Raw genomic sequence first — 14,030 nt, 5'->3', positions numbered from 1 at the left:
TAGACATATTGATACAGAATCTCAGAAGTTTTGCCTGATTGTGCATCACAACGACCAACCACAGCAAACCAGGGTTTTTCTTGTTGTTTAATCACACTTTTAAAGCCATTTTCCCTTGGGATCGTGCCGCCCTCTTGCCGATCACAGGAGCATCATGTGCTGATGTACAGACGCTGGAGCCGACGGTGGACTAACCCAGTGGACCAGGGCGAGGACTCGTGCGTGTTCTGGGTCTGTGGCGTGTGGAAGTGTGTGTTGGGCGAGCGTGGGCCGGGTAACAGGACCGTCCTCTGAGGGGTTCCCATCACCTGCAGGAACACAATCACAGTCACAATCACAGTCACACAATCACAGTCACAATCACAGTCACACTCACAGTCACACTCACAGTCACAGTCACACTCAGTCACAGTCACACTCACAGTCACAGTAACACTCACAGTCACACTCAGTCACACTCACACTCACAGTCACAATCACAGTCACACAATCAGTCACAGTCACAGTCACAGTAACACTCACAGTCACACTCACAGTCACAGTCACACTCACACTCACAGTCACAATCACAGTCACACAATCAGTCACAGTCACACTCAGTCACAGTCACAATCAGTCACTCACAGTCACACTCACAGTCACACTCACAGTCACACTCACAGTCACACTCACAGTCTCAGTCACACTCACAGTCACACTCACAGTCACAATCACACTCACAGTCACAATCACAGTCACACTCACACAATCAGTCACAGTCACACTCAGTCACAGTCACAATCAGTCACTCACACTCACACTCACAGTCACACTCACAGTCACAGTCACACTCACAGTCACACTCACAGTCTCAGTCACACTCACAGTCACACTCACAGTCACAATCACAGTCACAATCACAGTCACACTCACACAATCAGTCACACTCAGTCACAGTCACAGTCACACTCAGTCACAGTCACACTCACAGTCACACTCACACAATCAGTCACACTCAGTCACAGTCACAGTCACACTCACAGTCACACAATCAGTCACACTCAGTCACAGTCACACTCACAGTCACACTCACACAATCAGTCACACTCAGTCACAGTCACAGTCACACTCACAGTCACACAATCAGTCACACTCACAGTCTCAGTCACACTCACAGTCACACTCACAGTCACAATCACAGTCACAATCACAGTCACACTCACACAATCAGTCACACTCAGTCACAGTCACAGTCACACTCAGTCACAGTCACACTCACAGTCACACTCACACAATCAGTCACACTCAGTCACAGTCACAGTCACACTCACAGTCACACTCACAGTCACACTCAGTCACACACACAGTCACACACACAGTCACACTCACACTCAGTCACAGTCAGTCATACTCACAGTCACACTCACACTCAGTCACACTCACACACAGTCACACTCACACACAGTCACACTCACACACAGTCACACTCACACACAGTCACACTCACACACAGTCACACTCAGTCACACTGTCACACTCAGTCACACTCACAGTCACACTCAGTCATACTCAGTCACACTCACAGTCACACTCACAGTCACACTCACAGTCACACTCACACTCAGTCACACTCACACTCAGTCACACTCACACTCAGTCACACTCACACACAGTCACACTCACACACAGTCACACTCACACACAGTCACACTCACACACAGTCACACTCACACACAGTCACACTCACACACAGTCACACTCACACACAGTCACACTCACACTCAGTCACACACTCAGTCACACTCACACACAGTCACACTCACACTCAGTCACACTCACACACAGTCACACTCACACACAGTCTCACACACAGTCACACTCACACACAGTCACACTCACACACAGTCACACTCACACACAGTCACACTCACACACAGTCACACTCACACTCACACTCAGTCACACTCACACTCACTCAGTCACACTCACACTCAGTCACAGTCACACTCACAGTCACACTCAGTCACACACACAGTCACACACACAGTCACACTCACAGTCACACTCACAGTCAGTCACACTCACACTCAGTCACAGTCACACTCACACTCAGTCACACTCACACTCAGTCACACTCACACTCAGTCACACTCACACACAGTCACACTCACAGTCACACTCAGTCACACTCACAGTCACACTCACAGTCACACTCAGTCACACTCAGTCACACTCACAGTCACACTCACAGTCACACTCAGTCACACACTCAGTCACACTCACAGTCACACTCACAGTCAGTCACACTCACACTCACACTCAGTCACACTCACACTCAGTCACACTCACACTCAGTCACACTCACACTCACACACAGTCACACTCACACACAGTCACAGTCACACTCACACAGTCACACTCACACACAGTCACACTCACACTCAGTCACACTCACACTCAGTCACACTCACACTCAGTCACACTCACAGTCACACTCACACTCAGTCACACTCACACACAGTCACACTCACACACAGTCACACTCACACAGTCACACTCACACACAGTCACACTCACACACAGTCACACTCACACACAGTCACACTCACACACAGTCACACTCAGTCACAGTCACACTCACACACAGTCACACTCACACAGTCACACTCAGTCACAGTCACACTCAGTCACACTCAGAGTCACACTCACAGTCACACTCAGTCACACTCACAGTCACACACACAGTAACCCTCAGACTCAGTCACACTCAGACTCAGTCACACTCACACTCAGTCACACTCACACACAGTCACACTCACACAGTCACACTCACACACAGTCACACTCACACACAGTCACACACTCAGTCACACTCACAGTCACACTCACACACAGTCACACTCACACACAGTCACACTCACACACAGTCACACTCACACACAGTCACACTCACACTCAGTCACAGTCACACTCACACTCACACACAGTCACACTCACACACAGTCACACAGTCACACTCAGTCACACTCACAGTCACACTCAGTCACACTCACAGTCACACTCACAGTCACACTCACAGTCACACTCAAGTCAGTGTTTCAGAGCAGCTTTACAGAGATAACAGGAAAATAATGCAACAAAGTTTGTTTCTAGAAGAAAATAGCGAAAATAGCGTCACAGTCACACTCAGTCACATTCACACTCAGTCACACTCACACACAGTCACACTCACAGTCACACTCAGACTCACAGTCACACTCAGTCACACTCACACTCAGTCACACACTCAGTCACACTCACAGTCACACTCAAGTCAGTGTTTCAGAGCAGCTTTACAGAGATAACAGGAAAATAATGCAACAAAGTTTGTTTCTAGAAGAAAATAGCGAAAATAGCGTCACAGTCACACTCAGTCACACTCACACTCAGTCACACTCACACACAGTCACACTCACACACAGTCACACTCACACACAGTCACACTCACACACAGTCACACTCAGACTCACAGTCACACTCAGACTCACAGTCACACTCAGTCACAGTCAGTCACACTCACACTCAGTCACACTCACACTCAGTCACACTCACAGTCACACTCACAGTCACACTCACAGTCACACTCACAGTCACACTCACAGTCACACTCACTCAGTCACACTCACACTCAGTCACACTCACACTCAGTCACACTCACAGTCACACTCACAGTCACACTCACAGTCACACTCAGTCACACTCACAGTCACACTCACAGTCACACTCAGTCACACTCAGTCACACTCACACTCACAGTCACACTCAGTCACACTCACAGTCACACTCACACTCAGTCACACTCACACTCAGTCACACTCACAGTCACACTCACAGTCACACTCACACTCAGTCACACTCAGTCACACTCACAGTCACACTCAGTCACACTCAGTCACACACTCAGTCACACTCACAGTCACACTCAGTCACACTCACACTCAGTCACACTCACACTCACACACAGTCACACTCACACACAGTCACACTCACACACAGTCACACTCACAGTCACACTCACACATAGTCACACTCACACTCAGTCACACTCACACTCAGTCACACTCACACTCAGTCACACTCACACTCAGTCACACTCAGTCAGTCACACTCAGTCACAGTCACACTCAGTCACACTCACACTCAGTCACACTCACACTCAGTCACACTCAGTCACACTCACAGTCACACTCACAGTCACACTCAAGTCAGTGTTTCAGAGCAGCTTTACAGAGATAACAGGAAAATAATGCAACAAAGTTTGTTTCTAGAAGAAAATAGCGAAAATAGCGTCACAGTCACACTCACACTCAGTCACACTCACACTCAGTCACACTCACACACAGTCACACTCACACTCAGTCACACTCAGACTCACAGTCACACTCACACTCAGTCACACTCACAGTCACACTCAAGTCAGTGTTTCAGAGCAGCTTTACAGAGATAACAGGAAAATAATGCAACAAAGTTTGTTTCTAGAAGAAAATAGCGAAAATAGCGTCACAGTCACACTCACACTCAGTCACACTCACACACAGTCACACTCACACACAGTCACACTCACACACAGTCACACTCACAGTCACACTCAGACTCACAGTCACACTCAGTCACAGTCACACTCACAGTCAGTCACACTCACACTCAGTCACACTCACACTCAGTCACACTCACACTCAGTCACACTCACACTCAGTCACACTCACAGTCACACTCACAGTCACACTCACACTCACACTCACTCAGTCACACTCACACTCAGTCACACTCACAGTCACACTCACACTCACAGTCACAGTCACAGTCACACTCACACTCAGTCACACTCAGTCACACTCAGTCACACTCAGTCACACTCACACTCACAGTCACACTCACAGTCACACTCAGTCACACTCACAGTCACACTCACACTCAGTCACACTCACACTCACACTCAGTCACACTCACACTCAGTCACACTCACAGTCACACTCACAGTCACACTCAGTCACACTCACAGTCACACTCAGTCACACTCACAGTCACACTCACACTCACAGTCACACTCAGTCACACTCAGTCACACACTCAGTCACACACTCAGTCACACACTCAGTCACACTCACAGTCACACTCACAGTCACACTCACAGTCAGTCACACTCACACTCAGTCACACTCACACTCAGTCACACTCACACACAGTCACACTCACACACAGTCACACTCACAGTCACACTCACACTCAGTCACACTCAGTCACACTCACTCACACTCACTCACACTCAGTCACACTCACACTCAGTCACACTCACAGTCACACTCACAGTCACACTCACACTCAGTCACACTCAGTCACACTCACACTCAGTCACACTCACACTCACAGTCACACTCAGTCACACTCACAGTCACACTCAGTCACACTCACACTCAGTCACACTCACACTCAGTCACACTCACACTCAGTCACACTCACAGTCACACTCACAGTCACACTCACACTCAGTCACACTCAGTCACAGTCACACTCAGTCACACTCACAGTCACACTCACAGTCACACTCACAGTCACACTCACATTCAGTCACACTCACAGTCACACTCAAGTCAGTGTTTCAGAGCAGCTTTACAGAGATAACAGGAAAATAATGCAACAAAGTTTGTTTCTAGAAGAAAATAGCGAAAATAGCGTCACAGTCACACTCACACTCAGTCACACTCACACTCAGTCACACTCACACACAGTCACACTCACAGTCACACTCAGTCTCACAGTCACACTCAGTCACAGTCACACTCACACTCAGTCACACTCACAGTCACACTCAAGTCAGTGTTTCAGAGCAGCTTTACAGAGATAACAGGAAAATAATGCAACAAAGTTTGTTTCTAGAAGAAAATAGCGAAAATAGCGTCACAGTCACAGTCACACTCAGTCACACTCACACTCAGTCACACTCACACACAGTCACACTCACACACAGTCACACTCACACACAGTCACACTCACACACAGTCACACTCAGACTCACAGTCACACTCAGTCATAGTCACACTCACAGTCAGTCACACTCACAGTCAGTCACACTCACACTCAGTCACACTAGGGCTGCTCGATTATGGAAAAAATCATAATCACGATTATTTTGGTCAATATTGAAATCACGATTATGTAACACGATTATTTCACATGACTGGGAACGTGTTGCATTTATTAAAAAGACACGGTAACACTTTACAATAATGTTAATTAGTTAACATTAGTTAATGTATTAACTAACATGAACTAACAATGAGAAAAACATTTGTTACAGTATTTATTAATCTTTTTTAATGCTAGTTAATAAAAATACAGCTGTTCATTGTTTGTTCATGTTAGTTTACAGTGCATTAACTAATGTTAATAAATACAACCTTTCATTTTAATAACGTATTAGTAAATGGTGAAATTAATATTAACTAAGATGCTGTAGAATTATTGTTCATTATTAGTTAATCTTAACAAAGGTAAGTTAGTTATAATGCTAATTAATGAACCTTATTGTAAAGTGTCACCAAACACACCTTTCAACAATTCTTAAAAAATCGAAATTTGAACATTGATTGTACTTTTTGAACTATTAAAATAAATAATGTAACAGATAATAGGCTCCTTCAATGAGTATTTTAATAATTCCCGCAGATCTAGCACTTATAATGCGGGAAATTCCCCCACAAACATTGATTCACTTTAGCATGTAGATTGTATGAGTATCTTAAATGAATCCACAAAGATTATAAAATCAAATCAATAATTTAAAAACTTTCTCCAAGACGCAATTGTGTTCAGCGCGTGAGTGTTCAGCGGTGCTGCGTCTCTCTCTCTCTCTCTCTCTCTGTCTCTCAAAATGCGCTGGACAAGGCAAGCGTCGAAACTACACTCTCGCGTTTATGAGTCGGGACATGATGGAATTGTCACTTGTACAATCGGGCCAGCATTACATCGTAACTAAAGTTTATCATTTTCACTTCTTTTTAAGTCTTATCAGTTTAAACATTCAAGCTGAGAGAGTTTACGGCATAGGGAAGGGCGGATGTGCGCGTGTCATTCAGAACACAAGACAAAATAAGAGCGTTCTTTCAAAACAGAAAATGGCAAAATAATCGTTTTTACTCGATTATACTATTTTGGTGATTGTTGGGAGCAAAAATCGAAATTGAAATCGAAATTCAATTAATTGCACAGCCCTAAGTCACACTCACACTCAGTCACACTCACACTCAGTCACACTCACAGTCACACTCACACTCACTCAGTCACACTCACACTCAGTCACACTCACAGTCACACTCACAGTCACACTCACAGTCACACTCAGTCACACTCACAGTCACACTCACAGTCACACTCAGTCACTCACAGTCACACTCAGTCACACTCAGTCACACTCAGTCACACTCACAGTCACACTCACAGTCACACTCAGTCACACTCACAGTCACACTCACAGTCACACTCAGTCACACTCACAGTCACACTCACAGTCACACTCACAGTCACACTCAGTCACACTCACACTCAGTCACACTCACACTCAGTCACACTCAGTCACACTCAGTCACACTCAGTCACACTCACAGTCACACTCAGTCACACTCAGTCACACTCACAGTCACACTCACACTCAGTCACACTCACACTCAGTCACACTCACACACAGTCACACTCACACACAGTCACACTCACACACAGTCACACTCACACTCACACTCAGTCACACTCACACTCAGTCACATTCACACTCAGTCACATTCACACTCAGTCACACACACAGTCACACTCAGTCAGTCACACTCAGTCACAGTCACACTCAGTCACACTCACACTCAGTCACACTCAGTCACACTCACAGTCACACTCACACTCAGTCACACTCACAGTCACACTCACAGTCACACTCAAGTCAGTGTTTCAGAGCAGCTTTACAGAGATAACAGGAAAATAATGCAACAAAGTTTGTTTCTAGAAGAAAATAGCGAAAATAGCGTCACAGTCACACTCACACTCAGTCACACTCACACACAGTCACACTCACAGTCACACTCAGTCACACTCAGACTCACAGTCACACTCAGTCACAGTCACACTCAGTCACACACTCAGTCACACTCACAGTCACACTCAAGTCAGTGTTTCAGAGCAGCTTTACAGAGATAACAGGAAAATAATGCAACAAAGTTTGTTTCTAGAAGAAAATAGCGAAAATAGCGTCACAGTCACACTCACACTCAGTCACACTCACACACAGTCACACTCACAGTCACACTCAGACTCACAGTCACACTCAGTCACAGTCACACTCACAGTCAGTCACACTCACACTCAGTCACACTCACACTCACAGTCACACTCACTCAGTCACACTCACACTCAGTCACACTCACAGTCACACTCACAGTCACACTCACAGTCACACTCACAGTCACACTCACAGTCACACTCACACTCAGTCACACTCAGTCACACTCAGTCACACTCACAGTCACACTCACAGTCACACTCAGTCACACTCACAGTCACACTCACAGTCACACTCACACTCACACTCAGTCACACTCACACTCAGTCACACTCAGTCACACTCACAGTCACACTCACAGTCACACTCACAGTCACACTCACAGTCACACTCAGTCACACTCACAGTCACACTCACAGTCACACTCAGTCACACTCAGTCACACACTCAGTCACATTCACAGTCACACTCACACTCAGTCACACTCACACTCAGTCACACTCACACACAGTCACACTCACACACAGTCACACTCACACTCACACTCAGTCACACTCACACTCAGTCACACTCACACTCAGTCACACTCAGTCACACTCACACTCAGTCACACTCACACTCAGTCACACTCACAGTCACACTCACACTCAGTCACACTCACACTCAGTCACACTCACACTCACAGTCACACTCAGTCACACTCACAGTCACACTCAGTCACACTCACAGTCACACTCACACACAGTCACACTCACAGTCACACTCAGTCACACTCACACTCAGTCACACTCAGTCACAGTCACGCTCAGTCACACTCACACTCACAGTCACACTCAGTCACACTCACAGTCACACTCACAGTCACACTCACAGTCACACTCACATTCAGTCACACTCAAGTCAGTGTTTCAGAGCAGCTTTACAGAGATAACAGGAAAATAATGCAACAAAGTTTGTTTCTAGAAGAAAATAGCGTCATAGTCCAGCTTAAGTAAGTTCAGTGATGGTTCATTTTTGTTGTAAACATTTTTTTAATTTAGTTCATTTATATATATAGCGCTCTGGAGTAAACCATGATGTCATCGTCCAGCTCAGTTCAGTTCTCATATAATGCTGTCAGTGCAGGAGATCAATAATATTGTTGAATATTAAGGAAACCAAGGAACCAAAACTCCATCAGTGACAGAATGGAGAAACACCCTTGTGAGAAACCAGACTCAGTCTCAGTTCTCCTCTGGCCAACGAGCCAACAGTGTGTGATTATGATCATGATTCAGGCAGCATTACAGGTCAGAGGTCAGACTGGATCAGAACATTCAGAATATCACCATCACAAGTGCGGGAGAGAGTGAGTTCTACGGCTGTGCTCATTTCTCCAGACGAGCAGCTGTATTAGGATGATAATGCTGATGGTGATGATGAAGAGGAGGCTAATCCCGCTGACTCCAGCGTTCTGTGATCCGCTTACACAGACTCTCACGGGTCACCTCACACAATGTTAATGGGAGGGAGTGGGAGGGGCCAGCGAGTGTGGTCATGTGACCGCTCATGCTTCATTAAAGGGTTAGTTCACCCAAAAATGAATGTTCTGTCAGTTATTACTCGCCCTCATGTTGTTCCAAGACTTTCGTTCATCTTCGGAACACAAATTAAGATATTTCTAATTAAATCTGAGAGCTGTCTCACTCCTCCATCGGCTTCTCTGTTATTGAAATGAGTGAGTTCACGTAGTGTAACGGCGGTTGTACGTCAGAAAGCAGGCTCACTATTGGCCGACGCTGGTCATGCGTGTGAAGATTTATTTACGGAGAAGAGGAAAACACCAGTGTTTGGGTGCACCCCCATCCTTCATGCTGACTGAGCTTTCAATGCTGTTACGGAAAGGGTGAAGCTGATTGGCTGGTTCTTGTCACATGAACTGCGATGCGCTTGCGGCATTCTGAAACGTTGAGATTTTTTCATCTCGCCTGGTAAAAATTAGAATGAGCGCTTGCCGTGCGCAAGACCTTATTCAGAGCAGCGCCGCTTCGGCCAGCTGGTGTTTATAGCAGAGGGGGCGGAGCTTAGGAACACACCAGCTTATTCGTATTCTTAAGGCTAACATATTCATATTAAAAGCTAAAAAACTTAAATTTTTATTTCAGGAGGCCTTTAAACATGCAGTGTGTGTGTGTGTGTGTGTGTGTGTGTGTGTGTGATTGCGAGACTCTTACCACATGTGGCAGCACATGAGCGCCGGTGAGTGTTTTAGGCAGGATCTGTTTGACCGCAGAGATGGACGCCGGATGAACGGTCAGGAACGACAACACACCAGCGGCTGCAACACACACACACACAGATCATTAATATTCACCAGTCCAGATGAACATATGGACTGCAGCTTTATTAATTGTTCCCTTTGGCTTGCTCAGTTGGGGATATTTTGGGGATATTTAATTTAATTTTATCAATCAATAAATTCCTCTTGAAACAAACTTTGTTGTATTATTTTAATTTATTACTGTGAAGCTGCTTTGATACAATCTGTATTGTGAAAAGCGCTATACAAATAAACTTGACTTGACTTCTCAGCAAACATAGGAGTTGAGGTGAGATTAGTGATCTAGGAATGTTTACTAGCTATACATAGATTACAGTTTAAAAGGGGTTTGGGGTCGGTAACATTTTTTATGTGAAAGAGTCTCTTCTGCTCATCAAGATTGCATTTATTTGATCAAAAATACAGTAAAAAATTTGAAATATTATTCTAATGTAAATCATCTGTTCTCTATGTGAATATACAGTAAAGTGTAATTTATTCCTGTGATCAAAGCTGAATGTTCAGCATCATTACTCCAGTCTTCAGTGTCACATGATCCTTCACAAATCATTCTAATATGATGATCTGATGATCAAGAAACATTTATGATTATTATCAGTGTTGAAAACAGCTTAATATTTTAGTGGAAACTGATACATTTTATTTTTCATGATTATTTGATGAATAGAAATTGAAATAGAATTTTGTAACATTATAAATGTCACTTTGGATCAAATGAATGCATCTTTGATGAATTAAAAACCCCAAACTTTTGAACAGTACTATATATTTTTATCACATTATTAGCATTAAAAATGTGTATATATAAACCAATAATTGCATTCTATTTTCTCATTTTTTACACACATTGTAGTGTTTGAGTAGCTGTCGATCATATTAAGAAAAATCATCAGACATTATTTTTTAATTAAAAGTAACTTTCGATCAACTTCATGCATCCCTGATAAGAGATATTAAAAACAATATTTTGAACAGTGATGTATTTGGATGTAACTTTACACACAAGGTTAGTCAGCGATTAACAGTAATAATGTTTAGACTACAAACTTTTGTATCCTAATTATTGTATCCCAGCTGTCGTTACCCATCATGCACTGGGCTCAGAGTGTAATGAACCCCAGCTATCGTTACCCATCATGCACTGGGCTGTGTGTAATGAACCCCAGCTGTCGTTGCCCCATCATGCACTGGGCTCAAGTGTGGAATGAACCCCAGCTATCGTTACCCATCATGCACTGGGCTCAGTGTGTAATGAACCCCAGCTATCGTTACCCATCATGCACTGGGCTCAGAGTGTAATGAACCCCAGCTATCGTTACCCATCATGCACTGGGCTCAGAGTGTAATGAACCCCAGCTGTCGTTACCCATCATGCACTAGGCTCAGAGTGTAATGAACCCCAGCTATCGTTACCCATCATGCACTGGGCTCAGTGTGTAATGAACCCCAGCTATCGTTACCCATCATGCACTGGGCTTAGTGTAATGAACCCCAGCTATCGTTACCCATCATGCACTGGGCTCAGTGTGTAATGAACCCCAGCTATCGTTACCCATCATGCACTGGGCTCAGTGTGTAATGAACCCCAGCTATCGTTACCCATCATGCACTGGGCTGTGTGTAATGAACCCCAGCTGTCGTTGCCCATCATGCACTGGGCTGTGTGTAATGAACCCCAGCTATCGTTACCCATCATGCACTGGGCTCAAGTGTGTAATGAACCCCAGCTGTCATTACCCATCATGCACTGGGCTCAAGTGTATAATGAACCCCAGCTGTCGTTGCCCATCATGCACTGGGCTCAAGTGTGTAATGAACCCCAGCTGTCGTTACCCATCATGCACTGGGCTCAGTGTGTAATGAACCCCAGCTGTCGTTACCCATCATGCACTGGGCTCAGTGTGTAATGAACCCCAGCTGTCGTTACCCATCATGCACTGGGCTCAGTGTGTACTCACGTTTTCCCGGACTCAGAGTCTGGTTGACAAACAGCTTTATCTCTCCATTAGTTTCTTTGAGTCCAGCCTGAGGATCAGAGAGATGGAGATTATGATCTTATAAAAGAGCTTCTTTGAGATTATAATCGTCAGGAATGCTGGAATTATTACATCAACATGAGCAGTTCATTCATTTGCAGATGCTTGTGTTTAATAATCATAGAAACAATAACATAACAGTTTCAGTTCCACAGCAACCATCTATCAGTATCAGCACATCCAGTGTGTGTTACAGTGGCTGAATTAATCTTAATTTCCAGCAGAAATGAGCCAGTTTCTGTGCTGTTAGATGTCATATCATCCATCATTACATGTGAGTTTAATATTTCCCCTTTTGAACAGTCAACCTCAATGCAAACGAGATATGTAAAACATAACCGTAAACTAGTCTGGACAGGGAAATATGGCACACGCGTGTGTGTGTAATGTTGTGAAGCGTGTGTTTCTTACATCTTTAGCCATGATGGAGACCTGAGCGTGTGGCCAGTCTTCGCTCTGAGACGGCAGTTCTGCTGAAACACAAACACTTTATTAAACTCATCATGAAAGTGAAGTTGCACTGGTCTTTTCTCCTCTATTGTGTCGTATATCCGAGAGAAACGCTTCTGGAACAAGAACAGATGTGGGCGGGGCTTGATTGTGTCTGTGGGGAATTGATTGGATGGTTGTGGTTTGCTATTGGCTGATCTCATGTGAGTGACAGGTTATAGCCCCGCCCTCGGGCCAGTAAACACGTCATCAGAGAGGGAAGTTACCCTGATTCAAGATTACAGTGTCAGTCAGATATTATGAACTTACATAATGCATGTTTAATTAACTCAACTAACGTTACATGTTTATTTGACTAAGATTAATATTTATGCAATTCTGTCCACATATAAACAACAACAAAAAGAAGTTGCACTTTTCTGAGCTGGATTGTACGGAAGCCCGTTTCCACCACATAAGAAACATAATGCTTTAGTAAAAATTAATTATGTTTTATTCACATAAAAAGTCATAATTATGACATATCTGAGTCAGGCTGTCATAATTTCTACGTATTTATGTCATGATTATATACTTTTTAAAACGGGCTGTTCGGATGAGCGGCTTGTGTTCGGAGAGCGACGCGAATCATCATCGCATCGCGACCCTCGCGCTGTTGTTCGCGTTAGCTCGACGCTGCTAACGCTAAGCTAACCTAACCTAGCGAGCTAACGCTTCTACGTAGTACGTACCTCGCACACACACACACAAACTACCTAACATACACTGATTTATCTTACCGTTCCTACCCCGCTCACATCCGCGTCATATCTCGCGCTGATATTGACAGTTAGTTGGATAAAAGTCAGTGTTAATCAGCAAACTACTTCAGCTATTCCTGCACACAGTAGTCAGTCAAACTGAGCTTGGCGGCCTCCCGTGAGCGCGCGTCATGATTGGATAC

General features: G+C 44.7%; 2 protein-coding genes across 3 annotated transcripts in view; both read right to left on the bottom strand.

Moving 5' to 3' along the window:
* Positions 1-46, bottom strand: part of LOC309494770 (transcription factor Dp-1-like) — a gene marked incomplete at its 5' end in the record, with an annotated part of 7,045 nt that extends 6,999 nt beyond the window's left edge. Inside the window, one exon of the mRNA XM_082164180.1 lies at positions 16-46. Coding sequence (XP_082020306.1) covers positions 16-46 — 31 coding nt within the window. The remainder of the gene's footprint in view (positions 1-15) is intronic.
* On the bottom strand, positions 7-14,013 carry LOC309494541 (transcription factor Dp-1-like). Of its 2 annotated transcripts, none has more exons than XM_082163982.1 (5): positions 13,867-14,013; positions 13,049-13,110; positions 12,560-12,626; positions 10,495-10,598; positions 7-308 (listed from the first exon to the last, which is right to left on the bottom strand). In XM_082163982.1, the coding sequence occupies exons 2-5, from the start codon at positions 13,058-13,060 to the stop codon at positions 153-155; spliced, it is 339 nt and encodes a 112-aa protein (XP_082020108.1). In that variant the 5' UTR covers positions 13,061-13,110; positions 13,867-14,013; the 3' UTR covers positions 7-152. The 2 variants fall into 2 exon arrangements, with proteins under 2 accessions (XP_082020108.1, XP_082020107.1); XM_082163981.1 differs by having other exon boundaries at positions 13,049-13,107.
* Between the last annotated feature and the right edge of the window lie 17 nt (positions 14,014-14,030).

Source organism: Leuciscus leuciscus, assembly GCF_965113295.1.
Source record: "Leuciscus leuciscus genome assembly, chromosome: 3".
NCBI lineage: Eukaryota > Metazoa > Chordata > Actinopteri > Cypriniformes > Leuciscidae > Leuciscus > Leuciscus leuciscus.
This window is presented reverse-complemented; position numbering and strand designations above follow the sequence as displayed.

Coding starts and splice junctions, on each gene's coding strand:
- LOC309494541 (XM_082163982.1), bottom strand. Junction 10,599..12,559: donor GACTCTGAGTCCGGGAAAAC/GTGAGTACACAC, acceptor TGTGTGTTGCAG/CCGCTGGTGTGTTGTCGTTC. Junction 309..10,494: donor CTCATGTGCTGCCACATGTG/GTAAGAGTCTCG, acceptor GTGTTCCTGCAG/GTGATGGGAACCCCTCAGAG.